Below are 21,026 nucleotides of genomic sequence, written 5' to 3' on the forward strand. Positions count from 1 at the left end.
CTCTTGTCCTGCCAGCAAGCTACCAGCTCACATTCAACAGCTATGTGGACTGTATGATTACATAAGAGTCGTACTATATGTATTTCTCTTTGTCAGAGAATATCTAAAGCCAAGCCAGTTTATCCCGTTACTTGCATCATATCTTAAGATAATGGTACAGAATAGAAAAATATGCCCAAGTTGTTCTTTTTTTCCCCATTGATGCCTCAGCTCCTGATCTTAAATCCATGTTGGTCTTTAATTATTTTTCCCTTTAGTTATGATCGCAATTTCAGTCAGCAGCTACTTCAGTGACCCTGTTTTCCCTTCAGTAACCAACCCCAAACTAATCTAACCTGTTTTTTTCTGCTCCCTTTAGCAGTTTGAATTGCCCCACCCAGCAAATCTTCGCATCCTGTTTTGTTGACACACCCAGCATTTTTTTAAATCATTCAAAGGATTGGGCTTCGCTGGCTGGACAAGCATTTACTGCCCAGCCCTGATTTCCAGCTCCACCCTCATCAGAGGTTTTCACTTGAGATGTGTATTTGACGCTTATACTTTTCTTACTTATTGTGTTTGCAATCTTGTGAGGAGACCCTGTTCAGTTTTGTTGTTGTCAAATACTTTAGTGGTGAGTATAGCTGTCCAGTCTGAACTGCCTAATCTGAGTGCTCTTTGGCCCTTTTGTGTGGTGATCCGGGGAAGAGAGATAACTGACTTGGTCTGACTAGCTTCTGCTTCTAGTAAGTCAGCCCAACCACCAGTTCTCATCTGCTCAGCCCTCATCCTTGCTTAATTACTTTTATGCTCCCTTGCTCCTCTGAAGCTAACCTGCTAGCTCAGCTACCGTCCCACCTTGAGTACTTTACCCCCTTTCAGCTTCCTGCGGTGTATATTCATCTGCCTGCGTTGTCAAAATGTTTCTAAGATCACCAATGTCAGAATGGTGAGACATCTTTCCAACGCGTATGAAAATGATCATAGTGATGAACAAATACATGCTGGGTCCCTTTCAGGCTGATGCTGGAGATAATTGCTCCATTTCACAGTTTGCGTGTCACTGTTGCTTCAAGGGAGACCATCGACATCCTCTGCTCAAAGGGAGCTGACATTTCATTATGTCTGGAGCACAGCAGATGCAGTGTGCGCATGACTCTGCAGATGCTGCAGACTTCTCCAGGTTACAGGGCTATATATAGCGTATGTATTTCTTTTTTTTATTGCATGTCAGCTGTTAGAGATACCACAACCAAAAGGGTGCGCGAGAGCCAAGGGATCAAGGGTTATATGTGCATGATTCATTGAAAGTGGCAAACAAATTGGAAGAGTGGTTAACAAATTATAAAGCTCCCTGGATTTTATAAAGAGGCCATTGAGTACAAAAATAGGAAAGTATAAATTTATATGAAACACTGGGTTGATCTTAACAGATGTCTTGAAAATCTACCGTTTGTTTAAACTCATCAGCAACTTGACAAGTTATTATCTGCTTTCTCCCCTTTGAGGGAGAAGACATTTCAGAAAATAATCTGGTTTGATTGGCCAAAGAACATATTCTCTTTCCTATCTACAATTGGAAACAAAGCTCCTCCATGACACACTGTAACTCTTGTGCCGGTAGCAATTGCTGTGTTCAAACCTTTTGAATCCTTCAAGAAACACACCTGCCAAATTGGATAGTGATCAGCCTTGCTGAATACTTCCCGTATGATTTCTTTTTTCTCCACTACAATCCACCTCTCCCTCACAAAACAAAGTATGCGTGCATTGCAAAACATCTTGTGCCATCGGCAGAAGCTGTTGTTATCAAGCACTATTCCTAAGATGTGTCTTTTTTTGTAGAAAATAGGTGTTATGAAGTTTTTCTTCTTCTTGACTTTTCACTACATCTAGAAAATAAATTAAAGCAAAACTACTATTTATTGAACTCCTGAAACTGGAAGCTGATGGCTGAGCGGTGAAGTCACTGGACTAGAAGCCTCGAGCCCATGCCTTTGTGGGCAAAGATACAAATTTCACAATAGCAGCTGATGGATTTGTAGTCAATGAATTAATCTGGAATATAAAACTATCTTTAGTGATGGTGACCATGAAACTATCATCAATTGTTGTAAAATTCCATCTCATTCACAAATGTCCTTTTAAGAAAAAAGATATACCATCCATAACTGGTCTGGTCTACATCTGACTTCACACTCACAACAATGTGGTTGACTCTTAACTGCCCTCTCAAATGGCCAAGGAGGTTACTCACTTCAAGAACAATAACAGATGGGCAATAGGTGTTAGCCTTGCCAGTATAGCCCACATCTCATGAAAGAAGTAAAATAAAAGCTTGTGATGCGGAGGCATTTATTATTGAGATTTCTAATTAATTTTCATAAGCTAGATTCTCAATACCCAAGTCACAATTCGCACTTTATATCTTGAGTATTCACTTCCTTCATACTTGCTGTTCAGTTTGAACCTGACAAGAATACTCTACAGCTTAACCAGTTGTCTCAATAAGTTGGCTTGGAGGGTAATCACAGACTTCTAAATTCAGGTCACTTGTTTTGTCTTGCCTTTAGTTTCTTACTATTAGCTAATATATGTTTGAGCCATTGCACTGTAGTAGTTTGCAGAGTCTCGTGTGTGTTTCTGATTTAAGAAAATGTCCACACTAAACTTTGGCTGCCAGAGACTGAATATAAAGCAAATAAGCTGGTTCCTTAACTGTCCATCTAGTTAAACATTCTCTAATAATTGGAGCTTTCTTGAGTTTCCCTCTCTCCTTCTTCCCAAAGTCAGTTCTGGGCTCATCTTTTCCTTGGGACTTACCTTATGCTCCTTCACCCAACTTTCTGAAGTGCCAACTTTTTTTAATACATTCTTGGGACATGTGCATCACTGGCTAGCCAGCACCTATTACCCATGACTTGTTGCCTTTGAGAAGGTGGTGTTTTTTTTTCTGCAAACGTGATTTATTTTAATGCTGAAATACAGTTTTGTTTTGCATCCAGGTGAATCTAGGCTCTTTTCAGTCATTGACTATTTCTGGTACATTCATATGCCTCATAACATCACACAACTATTCTCCATAATAAAATATTCTTTTGTTTGGAAAACTACCACACCCTGTTGAATACTGAATCCGAATGCATGATTTCACCATCACTGCATGCAATAATGTTTGGAATACAACGTCAGAAGCATTACTGATCTTATCATCTAACTTGCCTTCTTTTTTTTTTGTTTTAGCCATCGGATAAGCTAGGTTCGGGAACTGCACACAAGTCAGCAGATTCAAGCAAGGTAAGAGTATTCCATAATAATTGGATAAGAATGATTTTAAATATTGCTACATCTTGCTATAAAATGTTAGTCATTGCAAAGCTTCAATCACAATGTTTTTTGTAAGAGAAAATGTACAGTGAAGACATCTTTCAGGAAGGGTGACTATTCAGTGTACTTTACAAGTAATTGCTTCTTGGATTTTTGATATATTTGGGTTCCTGCCTGGCCCGTGCTGCTTGAAACTAGCCCAGTTATCCAGCATAAACATAGAGTCCAATTGCTGTTGCTCCTGCTGCTCCAGCACCCGAACACTTCATTCTCCGGTCCCTTTAAAGGGAATAATACAACTTGTGTTCAAAGAAATTCCTGTCTCTCGATGTCCAGGCTTGCTTGACAACATGCACTTGAATGTTTGTTAGTGACTTGGCCTGCCAAAATTAGGAGCAGATTTGGCAGGGCAGGCCTTGTTCACTTCAGGTATCCTGCATTTGTCAAGGGCCCAAATCACGAGCAGAATGTACCTTTGTACCTTTAAACACGTTTTCATATACTTTGCAATGAATTTCGGTCCCTTCTGTCCTTGTACTCTATCCATAACTCAGGTATAGTACCTATCTTAGCACCCTTGTGTCTGAGAACTAAAGATGTTATGGACACCCAAGATTATAAAGATAATCCCCTATTTCTTTTGTCTACTGCAAACCGTCTTCCTCAAGCCCTTCCACCTGAGTCTTCTCCAACAACTGTGAGGAGCACATGGACTTCTTTGTTACACAGATTGAGCCAATTTGATCAACTGTTCATGTTATGCCCTTCCTTTCATCCAGCCCATCTAGTTAAACATTCTGTAATGCCTTCAGCTTTCTTGAGTTTTCCACCTTTCTTCTTCCCAATGCCCTCTCTGAGCTCATCTTGTCCTTGGGACCCACCTTACACTCTTTCACCCAACTTCCCATCCTGGTCCCCATGTTAGCTAATAATGGAAATACTTCTCTCTTTTCAGATGTTGTCCCTCTCTACATTTGCTGTCATCACCCCTCCCCTTATAAAACTAATGACGCCAAAGCTTTGAAAACTACCATCCCACCCCAAACCTGTCTTTTCCCTACAAGGTCCTTGAATGAGTTATTGTCTCCCACAAGAGTTCACAGCTTTTCCGGAACTCCCATGTTAAATCCATCCAATTAAGCTTTCACATTTGCCATGGTAACAAATGCATTCTTATCAAAGTCACAAATTATGTCTTATGTGAATGTGACAAAGTTAAACTTTCCCTTCATGCCCTTCTCAGCTGTCTGCAGTTTGATATGGTAACCACGCCATCTTCACCCAATGGTGGCTCAGTGGTTAACACTGCTGCCTCACAGTGCCAGGGATCTGGGTTCGATTCCAGCCTCGGGCGACTGGCTGTGTGGAGTTTGCACATTCTCCCTGTGTCTGCGTGGCTTTCCTCCTGGTGCTCCAGTTTCCACCCACAATCCAAAGATGTGCAGGCCAGGTGAATTGGCCACGCTAAATTGCCCATAGTGTTAGATGTATTAGTCAGAGGGAAATGGGTCTGGGTGGGTTACTCTTCAGAGGGTCGGTGTGGACTTATTGGGCTGAAGGGCCTGCTTCCACACTGTAGGGAATCTAATCAACACTACTTATTGTCATCCAGTTGGTTGGGGATTTCCTCCAAAATTGTTCCCCTTTTATCCATCTATTCAATATGAGTCCACTATTGCAAGGCTCCTGTACTAATAATCTCAGGCATTTTTCAGTGATCTGTCTTAGTTCCTTCTTCCAACGCACTCATTTCCCATTTCCTCAGATTGTACTGTTGGTACGTGACTGTACCTCAGTCCAATCTGTCTCGACTCATGCATTATTGCAAAATTATCAAATTTCTTTTGCAACATTCAGAACTGGATAGAGTCACAGAGTCATGGAGATGTACAGCACAGAAACAGACCCTTTGATTCAACCCATCCATGCCAACCAGATATCCCAATCTAGTCCCACCTGCTAGCACCCAGCCAATATCCCTCCAAACCCTTCCTATTCATCTACTCATCCAAATGCCTTTTAAATGTTACAATTGTACCAGCCTCCACCACTTCCCCTGGCAACTCATTCCATGCGCATACCACCCTCTCTGTGAAAAGTTGCCCCTTAGGTTTCTTTTATATCTTTCCCCTCTCACCCTAATCCTATGCCCTCTAGTTCTGGACTCCCTGACCCCAGGGAAAAGACTTTGTCTGTTTATCCTATCCATGCCCCTCATACTTTTGTAAACCTTTATAAGGTCACCCCTCAACTCCGACGTTCCAGGGAAAACAGCCCCAGCCTGTTCAACCTCTCCCTATAGCTCAAATCCTCCAACCCTGGCAACATCCTTGTAAACCTTTGCTGAACAATTTCAAGTTTCATAACATCTTTCCGCTCGGAAGGAGACCAGAATTGCATGCAGTATTCCAACATGGTCTAACCATAACATGACCTCCCAACTCCTGTACTCAATGCTCTGGATGAATGGAAATTTCCTCCAGTTAAAAATTGGAAATTCCAACATTATTGTTTTCAGTCCCCACTTCAAAGAAGTAGCAACTTAACCCCCCTCCATGCAACAGTGTGAGATCAAACTAATGCTTTTGCAATCTTGATGTCATATTGACCCCAATTTGGACCACAATTTCATAACATCCTAAGGCCACCTACTTCCAACTTGTTAGTTTATCCAATATCATCCCTGTGTCACCTCATCTGTTGCTGAAATCTTCATTCATGATTTCATTCACTGAAGACTCGACTGTTTAAAGGTGCTCCTGGCTGGCCTGCTATATTCCAGCCTCCGTAAACATGAGTCATCCAAAACATTGCTGCATGTGCCTTTTTGCAAAAAGACCTGTTCCCCAATCATGCCTGTACTTGTTGACCGACCTTGATTCCTGATCAAGCAACATCTCAATTTTGAATTTCTTTTTTTTTGTTTACAAATTCATTCATGGTCTTGTACCTCCCTATCTCTGCAATCTCTTCACATAACTCTGAGGCATATGGTCCTGCCATCTTGTGCATCCCCAATTTTAATTACTTTACCATTGGTGACCAGGCCCTCAGCTGCTCAGGCCCCAAGACCTCAATTAACCTCTCTATATCACATTCCTCTTTTATGACATTTCTTGACATCTGTCTTGTCGGTCAAGCATTCAGTCATTTATGTCACGTCAGCAATATTTCCTTGAAAGGTTTTTAAAATATTTTCAAATGGGAACTGTAAGATTGACCAGGATGCTGAACACAGCTATATGATGTGAAAACTTCTCTAAAAAGATCAGTTTTTAGCAGTAACGGGTTCCTTAGGAAAATTGATGTGCCTCAATGTTTTGGGCCACATAGTCTTGAAAAATGACTGGAAAAATTGAAACAGGTAGTTTGTAGTGGAGGATGAGGAGATGGTTGGGATTTTGCTGCTAACAGGTGAGTTTATTGTGTTTGCAATAGTTGAGTATATATTAACATTCTTGCTGCTGATTGGCTAACTGTGCGGTATGGCTGGTAAATTGTTCTCTCAGTAAGGGTAGTCCAGTGTCAGCGTTGAGATTGAAGGTGTTGTAGAAAGCTATCAACACTTGAGTATTCATTTTACAATTGGCAGAGATCAACAACTTTCTGTATCATTTCTTGATTTCCTCATCACAACTCTTAGTTGTATACCAATACATAAAGATGGCGATAAGCCCATTCACACAGACAGATACTCAAATCTTTCTACCATTCGTTCACCTTCTCATCAATTTCTAAGACCTTCATTAGAAGAATGTACTCCATGATAAAAAACATTGACAAAAACTTTGCCATATTAAGTCTATTCTTGAATGGTACAGACTTCCATGCTAAAAGATTGACACATGCCATTCAGTTTCTCACTCCACAACAACCAATTTCAAAAATCAAGTTACCCTCCCGTTCAGCAGATTACAACAAAAATGGTCAAGTCAGACTCATACCCATACAGCATAGGTCATTAAAGAAGCTCAATTCTCTCTCACATACCGACAAAGACAAGATAGCTTCTTACTATAAACCAGGAAATAACACATTTCTTTACAGTTGGGAAACAGGCCACAGCTTATTCACTAAATGTCAGGCTATTTCAATATTTCTTATTAACATTACTTTGTATTTACTATTTTATACTGAGAAGAACAATAATGTTGAAATTTCTTTATTTTTCTACTTTTTAACGTAAGATTTTGTACCTTGTACCTAAGATGATGCTGTGAGTGGTGACATTGTAAACTTTTGACTGTAGTCCTGCATCCCTGTACTTGAGTACACATGACAATAAATCTAATTCTAATTCTAGTTCAAGCACAATAAATGATACAAGTCCACTATCATCAAATGGTCATTTTAATCAACCTGCTCAGATCTGCAGTATTGAGCAAGTAGGATTTGAACCCAGATTGGCTAACTTTCATCAAATATGTTCAGCTTGATAATCACACACACAGGTAAGCAAGGGGATACATCAAAGAGGATATGGAGATCTGCCAACACCACACCATCCCCGGGTTCGATTCCAGCTTTGGGCGACTGCCTGTGTGGGGTTTGCACGTTCTCCCTGTGTCTGTGTAGATTTCCTCCGGGTACTCCAGTTTCCTCCCACAATCCAAAGATGTGCAGGTTAGGTGAATTAGCCAAGCTAAATTCCCCATAGTGTAGGTTATTATCCAAGGGTAAAAATAGGATGGGGGAAATGGGTCTGGCTGTGTTACTCTTCGGTGGGGTTGGTGTGGACTTGTTGGGCCAAAGGGCCTGTTCCCACACTGGAGGGATTCTAATTCTAATTCAAATCAGAGGGTTTTCTCATCATGGTTACATAAAAACAAAAGTAGGTCATTCAGCCTGTCAAACCTGCCCCACCATTCAGTACAATCATGGCTGATCATACGCTTAAATGTCTTTTCCCCACCCTACCACACCCCATAAGACTGTATGCTAATGATAATCAGAAATCCATCAGTCTGTACTTTAAACAGATTCAAAGACTGAGTCTCAGTGATGATTGAGGAAGGTAAGGCAGGATAGGAGATGGCCTAAGTGCAACATGATGGCTTGTGTGGGCTACTTCAGTCAAATAGCCTGAAACTATGATAAAATTCTATGACAAAGGAAAGTAGTGAGTGTTATCAATTCTTATAGATTGATACTGAGTGAACTCTGTCAAAGTGATTCAGTCATATTAGGCCCACCTATTAGTATTCATTCTGTTGTGCCAACTAAAACTGGTATTCATCAATGAATATGAAACTGCTTTGCAATTGCAGTGATCATTTAGTTCATGTGAGTGTTATCTGAGAGTTAAGTTAAATTACATTATTAAAACACATTAACTAAAAGAGTAAACAATGCCACAGACATCCTGTGTCTCGGGCCAAGGACACTGTGCAGGGAAGTTGAATGTTTGATTCGATCTGTTGTCAATTCTGGTTGGATATTTTCCAGGAAGTTTCATTACATGACCTCCTGCCTTTAAAGTGTTTGTATGCCTGCCTCCCCCCACCACACCCCTACCCCCCCACCCCCCCCCCCCCCAGTTTTCTATTGCATGTAACAAATAAGTAAACTTATTCAAAGTTAATGAAAAACATACAGACTGATTATATCAAAACTTGGAGGAATATCCAACTGCAAACACGGTATAAATCACTTGCAACAAGTCATGTATATTGTTGTGAGTAAACTCGCCACAAATGACCTTTTAATTATTAAGCAGTCTCATAAACAATCAAGTACTGAAACAATAATTCAAACTTTATTGTATGTAGCAACCAAATATAAGCCCCCTCAAGTAAGCAAGTAGAAACTGTGATCCAACTTAAGTATTATCCGATTAATGATGAAATCTGGCAAGAACTTCAACCCATGGTGATCTGTCTCTGGAAGTTTCCAGGATACTGTCCTACTGCAGCATTGTTCTTCGAAGTTCTGCTGCTGTGTTCAGTTCTTGTGCGGATTCTCGTCCTTCAGTCTCTGAGGTGGTATATTGATGATTTCTTTAGAGTCTTTCATCCGAGTTACTGCAAGACTGCAGCTTGCTTTTTTATCAAAAGTCATCTCTTTTGTTTCTTGTTACATTTAGCTTGACTCTGTTCAAAGCCACAGCTTTTGTATAGTTAACTCCTTAAATTCTTCTGAAGAGCAATCAGTTGTATCTGTGAAGATAAAGCAGCTAGTTTATCAACCAGGTGTCAAAGCAGTTTTGTCTAGGTAATCTCACCAAGACATGGCTAGTTGCTTCAGTCTCTGTGTACCAGCCTCTGTTTGTTCCTAATTAGTTTATTCCAAACAGAGTAAAAAATTACACAACACCAGGTTATAATCCAATAGGTTCAATTGGAAGCACTAGGTTTCAGAGTGACACCCCTTCATCAGGTGGTTGTGGAGGACACAGTTGTAAGGTACAGAATTTAAAGCAAAAATTTACAGTGTGATGTAACTGAAATTATACATTGAAAAATACCTTGATTGTCTGTTGAGTCCTTCATCTGTTCAAATACCATGATAGTTTCACTTCTTTCATGAGTAACTCTCAAAACTTTTTTTAAAAGTTGCATTCTCAGGTTAACTGTAACAACTGGTGTTAACTAGACAATATGTTGAAGGTGTTAGCGCCCTGTGTTCTCTGTCTATGCCATGATGTTTAGATTGATTCTAATCTAAAAAGTGAGATAACCAAGGTTTACATGAATGCATGCAGTTTTTGAGCAAAGTCCAATGTAACTCTGCAAGTACAAATTCACCCCACAAAATATATGTATATGTGTGCATGTGGATGTGTGTGTGTGTGTCTGGGTTGGGGGTTGTGAGTGTGAGAGAGTATGTATATGAGTGTAGAGTGTCTTAAGTCTGTGAGTGGGTGCATGTGTGAGTGTGAGAGTGTGTGCGTGTGTGCCTGTGGTGGGGGGTTGTGAGTGTCTATGAGAGAGAGTGTGTACGTGTGTGCGTGAGTGTATAGTGGTCTAAGTCTCGGAGAAGATGCATGTGTGAGTGTGGGAGTGTGTGTGTGTCTGTAAGGGTGTGTGTGTGTCTGTGTGCGTGTCTGTGTATATGTGTGTCCGTGTGTATGTGTCTATATAGGAGTGTCTGTATGTGTGAGTGTGTGTATGTAGGAGTGTCTGTATGTGTGTATAGCGCAATGGTGGTCACCTGTAATGTGACATGAACCCAAGGTCCCGGTTGAGGCCCTCCCTATGGGTATGGAACTTAGCTATCATCCTCTGCTCGGCCATGTTTCACTGCTGCCTGTCCCGAAATCTGCCTTGGAGGATGGTCATCCGAAGCTCCGAGGTCGAATGTCCTGGATGACTGAAGTGTTCCCCAACTGGGAGGGGACACTCTTGTCTGTTGATTGTTGTGTGGTGCCCATTCATCTGTTGCTGTAGCCTTTACTCCATTTCCCCAATGTACCATGCCTCAGGGTATCCTTTCCTGCAACGTATAAGATAGACAACGTTGGCTGAGTCACATGAGTACCTGCCACATGCATGGTGGGAGGTGTCCCCACGTGTAATGGTGGTATCCATGTCCACACTCTGACACGGCAAGGAGGCAAGGATGCCCGGAGGCATGGTACATTGGGGAAACCAAGCAAAGGCTACGGCAACGGATGAATGGGCACTGCACAACAATCAACAGACAGGAGTGCTCCCTCCCAGTTGAGGAACACTTCAGTGGTCCAGGACATTCGACCTGAGACCTTTGGGTGACCATTCTCCAAGGCGGACTTCAGGACAGGCAGCAGCGAAAAGTGGCCAAGCAGAGGCTGATAGCTAAGTTCCATGCCCATAGGGAGGGCCTCAATCAGGACATTGGGTACATGTCACATTACAGGTGACCACCATTGCACTATACATACGCGCACGCACACATGCGTACATATACATATATTTTGTGGGGTGGATTTGTACTTGCAGAGTTACATTGTACTTTGCTCAAAATCAGCATGAATTCATGTAAACCTCTGTTATCTCACTTTTTAGATTAGAATCAATCTAAACATCATGGCACAGACAGAGAACACAGGAGGCTAACACCTTCAACATATTGTCTAGCTAACACCAATTGTTACAGTTAACCTGAGAATGTAACTTTTTAAAAAAGGTTTTGTGATTTACACATGAAAGAAGTGAAACCATCATGGTATTCGAACAGATGAAATACTCAACAGACAATCAAGGTATTTTTCAATGTATAATTTCAGTTACACCACACTGTAAATATTTGCTTTAAATTCTGTGCCTTACAATTGTGTCCTCCCCAACCACCTGATGAAGGAGTGACGCTCCGAAAGCTAGTGTGCTTCCAATTAAACCTGTTGGACTATAACCTGGTGTTGTGTAATTTTTAACTTTGTAAACCCCAGTCCAACACTGGCATCTCCAAATTATTCCAGACAGAGTTAATACTGTGTGTAATAGCTTATCTTTTGTTGATTCATTCTGTCCATGAACAGTTATTAAAATTCTGAAGTCTATAATATCACAAAAGAAAAACAATGGACAAGAAAGTGGGAGTTGGAATTCAATAGAGAACAGGCTAAGGTGATGTATTATTGTAGAAGGATGGGGAGAGCCAATATAGACCTTATGGTACAACTTGTACAGGGTCAGAAGGAACTGGGAGTGCATTTTTGAAGATAGTAGAATGTATTGAGATAATAATTGATAAAACAGCTGGAGTCTTGGGTTGCATAAATAGAGGCATTAAGTATGAAGTTGTGCTGAACTCTTACAAAAGTTCGATTAGTCTTCAATTAACATATGTTTCCAGTTCAGGTGACCACACATTAGGAAGGATGTGAGGGCTTTTAAGAGGATGTCAGAAAGACTTCATCAAAACAATTTCAAGATGGAGGAAACTTAGTTACAAGATTAGATCGGAAAAGCTGGTTTGTTTTCCATGGATCAAAGGAAGGTGAGGAGATATTTGACAGAGGTGTACAATATGATGATGGTTTTGGGTAAGGTAGGCAAAGTAAAGTTTCTGCCATGAGCTTTTGTTACAAGGACTGGGACACATCAGATTTAAAGTGTTGAGGAAGAGATGCAGGGAGAATTTGAGGAACATTTTTACAAAGTAAATGGTAATGATCGAGAACTCACTGCCCTTGAGAGTGGCAGAAACAGAAACAAAAAGGACATTGCATTAGCACTTGAAGGAAGGAAATTGCAGGCCTGCAGCATCTGAGTGGAACACTGGGACTGATTTGCTCACTGGACAGTCAGTATGGACTTGATGGACTGATTGGCCTCCTCCTGTATCCTAAATGACTCAATGACCCTGTTGTTGACATGGCTGGATGTGCAGAATTTGTGCCATTTTTAACTAAAATGAAAGAAAAAATTAATTTTTGTTAAGGAGTTATTATAGGAGAAAGTGAGGACTGCAGATGCTGGAGATCAGAGCTGAAAATGTGTTGCTGGAAAAGTGCAGCAGGTCAGGCAGCATCCAAGGAGCAGGAGAATCGACGTTTCGGGCATGAGCCCTTCTTCAGGAATGAGGAAAGTGTGCCAAGCAGGCTAAGATAAAAGGTAGGGCGGAGGGGCGTTGGAAATGCGATAGGTGGAAGGAGGTTAAGGTGAGGGTGATAAGGTGAGAGTGATAGGCCTGAGTGGGGGTGGGGGCGGAGAGGTCAGGAAGAAGATTACAGTTTAGGAAGGTGGTGCTGAGTTCGAGGGTTGGGACTGAGGCAAGGTGGGGGGGAGGGGAAATGAGGAAACTGGAGAAATCTGAGTTCATCCTTTTTAGGCAGAGTGTATTTACTTGAAATGCTCAGCCATTGGAAAATATTTAGAAATGTTATTGGTATCAATATTGAACATAGAACAAAAAAATTGGTTTGCATCGCTCCAGAACTTTCAGTGCTACACGTGTTATTTTGGATTCATGACGGTGTGTATATCTTACACTTGCATTTTGGCCGAGCTTGGGAAAGTGGTTACATAGCATTTATGGCACTCAAACATTCGGTGCAATTAGTCCAGCTCTTCCTGTCTTTTGTCATCTAAATCTGTCATCGTAAACTTCTCTCCATGCTCCATCATATGCTTATCTAGTTTTTCTTAAAATGTATCTTTTGTTCATCTCAGCATTGAGTTACAGTCTCGCTACTCTGTAGAAAGAAATTTCTGCAAAATTCCCTATTAATTTTCTGTCATATATAATGGCCCCTATTTATGTTCCTCAGAACAAATGGTAACATGATCTTCGTTTCTCATCTTTCAAAATATTTCATAATTTTAAATACATTTATTAATTACCCCTTTTTTTTAACAAGAGGAAAGCGATTTGTCTGGAAGAACTAAATGACATATTGACCTAAACGAGTCAATGTCCTTATTCAAATACTGATGGACTCCTAACTGGGAACCTAGAGAATATACACTAATGTACGTTGAAAGGAATCATGTTCATAGATGTTCTAATTTAATGCCACTGAAAATACATTGACCTGGAGGGGTGAGCTCTTCGGTCTCTGCCAGCAGCAGGCATAACTCAAACTACTGCTGGATGAAACCTTCTATTTCTTGACCATTCTCTAGTATTTAAAATTGGACCCCTTTGGCTTGTACACAGAGATCTGGCTACTTGGGTATAGAGCTATATAGCATCGGTCGTATCAGCCTTGTCTGTCCCATTGATCCTTCTCATCTTTCTCATCATGGCTGATGTGGGGTTCCCAAGGCAATTTCACTTTTTCTATAGCCTTAAATGTCTGCTTTTATTTAACGTGTGGCAGATGGGTTGGTAGACAATGGTACAGACTGATTCCAAAGGGGATGAAAGAAAGTTGTCCCCACCAGTTTCTGGGGTTAGGAATTTAACGTGATGCCTCCCATCTCATTTTCATCTGTTGAAAGTCCATGAGAGAGCATGAAAAGCTCCACACACAAGTCTTCAAGAATTTGTTCAGACAAATTAAATTTGATGATGATGGTTAGTTATAAAGGAGGCAGTTGAGAGGAATATTTAAATATTTGGGGTGGGCAAAAGCAATAAGGATTGAATTTTACTTCAACCAGACGTAAAGTACAGCACAAAGGAAGAAATAAGAATTTCATCAATAGCTGAGGGTGGAATTGAAAAGGAGATCTGAAAGCCATAGTATTTTGGCAGCTGATTTTAAATTCCATTCAAGAAATCACACCAAGCATACTACAGGTTGTCCATCTACCATTTCATTTACTACTTCCTGAGATAAATTTCAGCTGGTTTGATGGAAAGAGAACAAAGTTCTTTTATCATTTTTATGGCATATTTGTTGCATGCTTCTGCTACTTTAATGCTGTTTGTTTGAAATCCTTTATCAGGTCAAGTCTGCATCTAGTCATTCAACAAAACCAACTGCAGCTACTGGAGGGAAACAGCAACAGCCACAAAGTACAATGGGCCTGGGATGGAGCAAGACTACCCCAGTGGTAATTTATATCAAAATTGGTGTTTAAACTAGGATCTAAAGAAGTCATAAAAATGATTACATGAGCCATGTTTTACAAACACTGAATAGCCTTGAAAAACTAGTTCTCGTATAGAAATTGTTTAGCTTAACATATTTTCAGATCAATGTCACCCTGTTAGTGCCTGTAATTTGAGTACCCTTTCATTCCAAAATACTGCAGGATAATGCAGCAAGACCTGAACAATATCCAGGCTTGGGTAGCAAGTAGTAAGTAACACTTGCACCACACAAATGGCAGGTAATGACCATCTCTAACAAGAAAATATCTAACCAAATTCCCTACTGTCAACATACTTGGTGTTACCATGACTCAAAATTGAACTGAACTAGCCATATACATACAATGGCCACAACAGCAGGTCAGGTGTGACTAATCCTGCAGCAAGTAACTAACCTCCTAACTCCCAAAGCTGTCCACCATCTACTACAAAGCAGAAGTTAAGACTGGAATGTTTGAAACTTGCCTTAATGAGTGTAGCTCCAACAACATTCAAAGCTTGGCATTATCTCCAGTTTGGTGTCACATGCACAAACATCCACCCCCCATCATCACTGGCGCTCAGGTGCAGCAATCTATACCATCTACAAGATGCACTGTACAAATGCACCAAGGCTCCTTAGATAGCACCTTCCAAATCCATAACCACATTCATCTAGAAGAAGAAGAAAAGTAGATACATAAGAACACAACCACTTGTAAGCTTTGCTCCAAGCCACTCACCTTCCTGACTAGGAAATAGGTCACCATTCCTTCAGTATTACTGGATCAAAATCCTGGAACAACTTCCCTAATGTCATTGCGGGTCTACCTGCAGTACATGGACTGCAGTGGATCAAGAAGGGATCACCACCACCTTCTCAAGTGCAGCACATGAGGGACAAGAAAGACTAACTCAGCTCACAGTGTCCATGTCCCAGGAATGGAAAGAAATGACTGAAGTGCTGGCTTAATGTTGCATTTTTGTGTTTCAGTTTTCATCTAGGCAGCCAGAGCTTGTCCCAGAGAAAGCTTTGGCATATTAATGTCTGGCAATCAGAGCCAAAGCCTATTAGTCTCTCTCAGCATGTGGCCACTGTCATTGCCTGTTCATGCTCCTATCTCAAGTCATGGCTCATACAAGATGGGAGGTAGTCATTGCCAGGTGGTATTTAAAGGGATCTTCTGCTGCTCTAGGCTATTGGAAGCACTGGGAGACAATTTGTTTGCATTTCACGGTGGTTTTTGCTGCATGGATGACTTCACATATCATAAAACATCTACAGAACGTTTTGATCTGGAGCCTTCTGAGATTTATTTCTTTATGACAGCCTTCTCCAAATTTCTTTGTGGTCAGAGGAGCAATAGTAATATTTGATTTGATTTATTATTGTCACATGTACCAAAGTACGGTGAAAAGTTTTGTTTTGCTTGCAGTACGGGTGGATCACAACATACGAAGATCATAGGGTGATTGAACAGAGCGAGGAGTACAAATAGGAACTAATAATAATAGGAACAATCAAAGCAGCGAAAAGGAAGCTTGTTATCATGTTTGTCTTCCTATTCGATTTTATAGGCCCCAGTTAACATAGCCGAGGCTCTGTGAGGTGCTGACTGTCAATGGCAATGACTGCAGATGATCTTGAAGGAAACCCTTGAGCAGCTGTGGCCTGAGAAGGCATTTCAACATTTGTTATTTTTTCCAATAAAGTGCTTTCTGTGTCATGCCACTTGTTGCTGTTTTGCCAGGCTGAAGTTCTTACACTGCAACTGGCAGAAGAGCAAGGGAGTGGACGAGTGGTAGCTCTTTCAAAGAGTCAGCTCATGTACAATGGAGTAAATGAGCGGCTGTGAGCTGCAGGATTCATTGCTCTCAGAGTATGGTTTCAGAAGGGTGAGATCTAAATAATCAAGGGCATTTCTTATTTTTCTGAAGGATACAAAGGAAACGTCTCCCACAAAATCATCCATGCCAGAGGCTTCTGTTCACAAAACCACAGAGCCAAAGCTTCAGGTAGGAATGGATTTTATGACTGTGTAGAGTCATAGAGATGTACAGCACAGAAACACACCCTTCAGTCCAACTTGTCCATGGCGAACAGATATCCTAAATTAATCCAGTCCCATTTCTCCTTCCTGTCAGAAAGATGTTGCGAAACTTGAAAGGGTTCAGAAAAGATTTACAAAGATGTTGCCAGGGTTGGAGGATTTGAGCTATAGGGAGAGGCTGAACAGACTGGGGCTGTTTTCCTGCAGCTGAGGGGTGACCTTATAAAGATTTGCAAACTTATGAGGGGCATGGATAGGGTAAATAGGCAAAGTCTTTTCGCTGGGCTTGGGGAGTCCAGAACTAGAGGACATAGGTTTAGAGTGAGAGGCGAGAGATATAAAAGAGCCCTAAGGGGCAACATTTCTACGCAGATGGTGGTACGTGTATGGAATGAGCTGCCAGAGGAAGTGGTGGAGGCTGGTACAGTTGCAACATTTAAGAGGCATTTGGATGGGTATATGAATAGGTAGGGTTTGGGGGGGATAGGGGCTGGGTGCTGGCAGGTGGGACTAAATTGGGTTGGGATATCTGGTTGGCATGGATGGGTTGGACAAAAGGGCCTGTTTCCATGCTGTACATCTCTCTGATTCTATGACTATCTAGACACTTCCTATTCATATACCCATCCAGATGCCTTTTAAATATTGTAATTGTACCAGCTTGCACCACTTCCTCTGGCAGCTTGTTCCATACACACGTTAGTGGGTGGCACAGTGGTTAGCACTGCTGCCTCACAGCGCCAGAGACCTGGGTTCAATTCCCGTCTCTGGTGACTCTCTGTGTGGAGTTTGCACGTTCTCCCCGTGTCTGCGTGGGTTTCCACCGGGTGCTCCGGTTTCCTCCCACAATCTAAAAATGTGCAGGTTAGGTGAATTGGCCATGCTAAATTGCCCCTAGTGTTAGGTGAAGAGGTAAATGTAGGGGAATGGGTCTGGGTGGGTTGCGCTTCGGCGGGTCGGTGTGGACTTGTTGGGCCGAAGGGCCTGTTTCCACACTGTAAGTAATCTAATCTAACCTATTGGAGGTGTCATTGCATTTTTTTTGTTCAGTGTGGAAATTAAAGAAAAGGCTCACTTTACTGATCAAAATTAGCGGTATAATACTGTGAACTGAATTTATCCCATTTCAAAATGTTTGACTGCAACTCTATTTTTGAAGTTGCCCATTTTTAAATTTGACTTTGTGTCCAGTCACTGTATGTTTTACGTTATAGACTGGAAATAGAAATGAATTCTTACTCAGCCATTCATTTGACTTTTACAAGTATTATAACATGTTCTGAACTATTTTAACATTACATTTTCAGGTGTAAATATTTACAAGCTATTCACTGATATAAAAACGTTACTGGAAGTTCGACTGGAAAATAAATGACAAATCAGGAACAGTGACAATTCATTGTTAGACCCTTTGATCTATCAGCAACACTTTTTATAACAGGAGGGAATATGCTGCTGACTGATAATTTTACTAAAGTGGTGCTAAGATCAGTGCAATGTCTGGGATACCTGGAAACTGATTAAACCACTTTCCATTGGTCAAGCAGCCTTTGAACTAAATGAATCTGTAACCTTTGATTCCCAACCTGATGGCTCAAGGGTTATATAATTTTTTTTGTTAAGGAAATAATATTTAGCATGAAAAAGTAATCCATTTAATTAGATTAAAGCTGTTCAAAATCTTTTTCTGTTTTAAGAATGTTTAATTAATATGAAAATTAATAAAGATCTTGCAGAAGTAATTAATGTTAATTTAAAATAACCAAATTAAGGATAACAGTCATAGTTACTTTTGCTGAGTTTTACTTAATGGTATATAATATGTGTTATACAATTTAGCTGAAAAATTAACACAGTCTTTAATTTATCTGACTGTGCATATTCTCTGGTGACCTACATTAAAGTAGATTAAAGATCTGTTTATCATACGAAATGTGGTCTGTGATACAAATAAGAAAATATCAAATGTATTGGCGATTTTAAGGTATTTGTGCCTCAACTTGACAGCTCCATATTATCTGATTAGATAAAGTTAAGGAGAGCTTTAATAATTTTCAAAATTATTAAAAGTTTTGATAGAGTCTGCTTCTACTGGCTGGAGAATTGGCAGTCAGAGGACACAGGTTAAAGATAGTTGACAAAAGAGTTAAAGTGGACATATCAAGACACACATGATTGTACTGCTCTAGAATGCATGGCCTGAAAAGGAGATTAAAGCAAACTCAGAATTAACTTTCTAAAGAGAGTTGGCTATAGACTCGAGATTGGAGCAGTCATGGCTACAGAACAAGAACTGTTTCAGTCATGATCTTCCCTCCATCATAAGCTCAGAAGTGGGGATATTTGCACATGTTCAGCACCATTTGCAACTCTTCAGATACTGAGGTAGACAAGCAGGAGGCTGGAAGAACACAGCAAACCAGGCAGCATCAAGAGGTGGAGGAGTCAACATTTCAGGTGTAACCTTTCTTCAGTCCTGACTTCTCCATCTCTTGATGCTGCCTGGCTTGCTGTGTTCTTCCAGCCTCTTGTTTATCTACCTTGGATTCCAGCACCTGCAGTTTGTTTGTCTCTTCAGATACTGAAGCATTCTGTGTCCAAACACAGAAACTTATGGGCAGTATCCAGGTTTAAGATAGCAAGTAGCAAGGAACATTCAGACTACACAACTGCTAAGCAATAACCATCTCAAACCAGAGACAGTCTAATCGTTGTCCTTTGATATTCAATGGAATTACCATCATTGAATTCTCCACACTATCAATATCTTTGGGGTTAACATTGACCAAAAACTGAACTAGACATGCCATGTGGGCGGCACGGTGGCACAGTGGTTAGCACTGCTGCCTCACAGCGCCAGAGACCCGGGTTCAATTCCTGCCTCAGGCGACTGACTGTGTGGAGTTTGCACTATCTCCCCATGTCTGCGTGGGTTTCCTCTGGGTGCTCCGGTTTCCTCCCACAGTCCAAAGATGCGCAGGTCAGATGAATTGGCCATGCTAAATTGTCTGTAGTGTTAGTTAAGGGGTAAATGTAGGGGTATGGGTGGTTTGCGCTTCGGCGGGTCGGTGTGGACTTGTTGGGCCGAAGGGCCTGTTTCCACACTGTAAAGTAATCTAATCTAAATGCTGTGGCTACAAGAGCAGATCAGAAATTAGGAATCCTGCAGTGAATAACTTGCCTCCTCAGTCTCATAAATTTGTGTACCATCTAAAAAGCACAAGTCAGGACTGTGGTGAAATACTCCTACTTGCCTGGATGAGTGCAGCTCCAGCAACACTAAAAAAACTTGATGCCATCCTGTCCAAAGCAACCTGCATGACTAGCACCACATCCACAAATGTTCACTCCCCTTTTCATTGATGCACAGTAGTAGTGGTGTTTACCAGCTATCGGATGCGCTGCAGAAATTCACCAAAAATCCTTAGATATCACATCTCCAGCAAAAGCAGTTATGGACTAGCGACTGTCTAATTTTACTCCAGTCCCTCATTGAACACTAAGCAATCCTGTCACACAGTTACAGAAAATGCCAACAGTATGCCTTTTGAAGAAGATTTACTTTCAAGGCATTGAGAAGATACATTGAAGATTGTAATGGATTTGAAAAGACAAATTATGAGTAAAGTAACCAAGATGATTGATGAGGAGATACCCACCTTAAAAACAACCTTTATCAAATCTTTGGAAAGTGGAAGTATTCACTGGAAGAAAACAAGAATTGTATCTCTGGAAAAAGTATTGGAAGTTAAAGTAATTCTAATGGATGAACAATCCTATTTCTCCTACTGGATGAACTGATAAAATCAATAATCAATAAATCATTCTAAGAAATATATTCATCATTAAAATGTTCTCAATAGTGTCTTTTCGAGATGAACTGTAAGACGACAAGTTTGCATAACACATTTCTAAGTTCTTGGAAGAACAGAAAAGAATGAGAGACAGAGGTTGAAGCTGCTGCATTGAATTAAAGCAGGCTTCCCCAATGATAATATAAATTTAAAGCCATTGATTAGGTTTTACACACTAGTTAATGTAATTCCAATTTGGAGATGCCAGTGTTGGACTGGGGTGTACAAAGTTAAAAATCACACAACACCAGGTTATAGTCCAACAGGTTTAATTGGAAGCACTAGCTTTCGGAGCACTGCTCACAACCACCTGATGAAGGAGCAGCACTCCGAAAGCTAGTGCTTCCAATTAAACCTGTTGGACTATAACCTGGTG

The 21,026-nt window shown here is 40.8% G+C and overlaps 1 protein-coding gene across 10 annotated transcripts in view; it reads left to right on the plus strand.

Annotated features, from left to right (window-relative positions):
• Positions 1 to 21,026, plus strand: part of cast (calpastatin) — a 205,213-nt gene that overhangs the window by 88,508 nt on the left and 95,679 nt on the right. For all 10 annotated transcript variants that reach the window (XM_072583271.1, XM_072583353.1, XM_072583321.1 and 7 more), the window contains 3 exons: positions 3,223 to 3,276; positions 14,619 to 14,726; positions 16,684 to 16,761. In XM_072583271.1, the coding sequence (XP_072439372.1) occupies positions 3,223 to 3,276; positions 14,619 to 14,726; positions 16,684 to 16,761 (240 nt within the window). The remainder of the gene's footprint in view (positions 1 to 3,222; positions 3,277 to 14,618; positions 14,727 to 16,683; positions 16,762 to 21,026) is intronic.

This window comes from Chiloscyllium punctatum, chromosome 2, assembly GCF_047496795.1.
Source record: "Chiloscyllium punctatum isolate Juve2018m chromosome 2, sChiPun1.3, whole genome shotgun sequence".
In the NCBI taxonomy this organism is placed as follows: domain Eukaryota; kingdom Metazoa; phylum Chordata; class Chondrichthyes; order Orectolobiformes; family Hemiscylliidae; genus Chiloscyllium; species Chiloscyllium punctatum.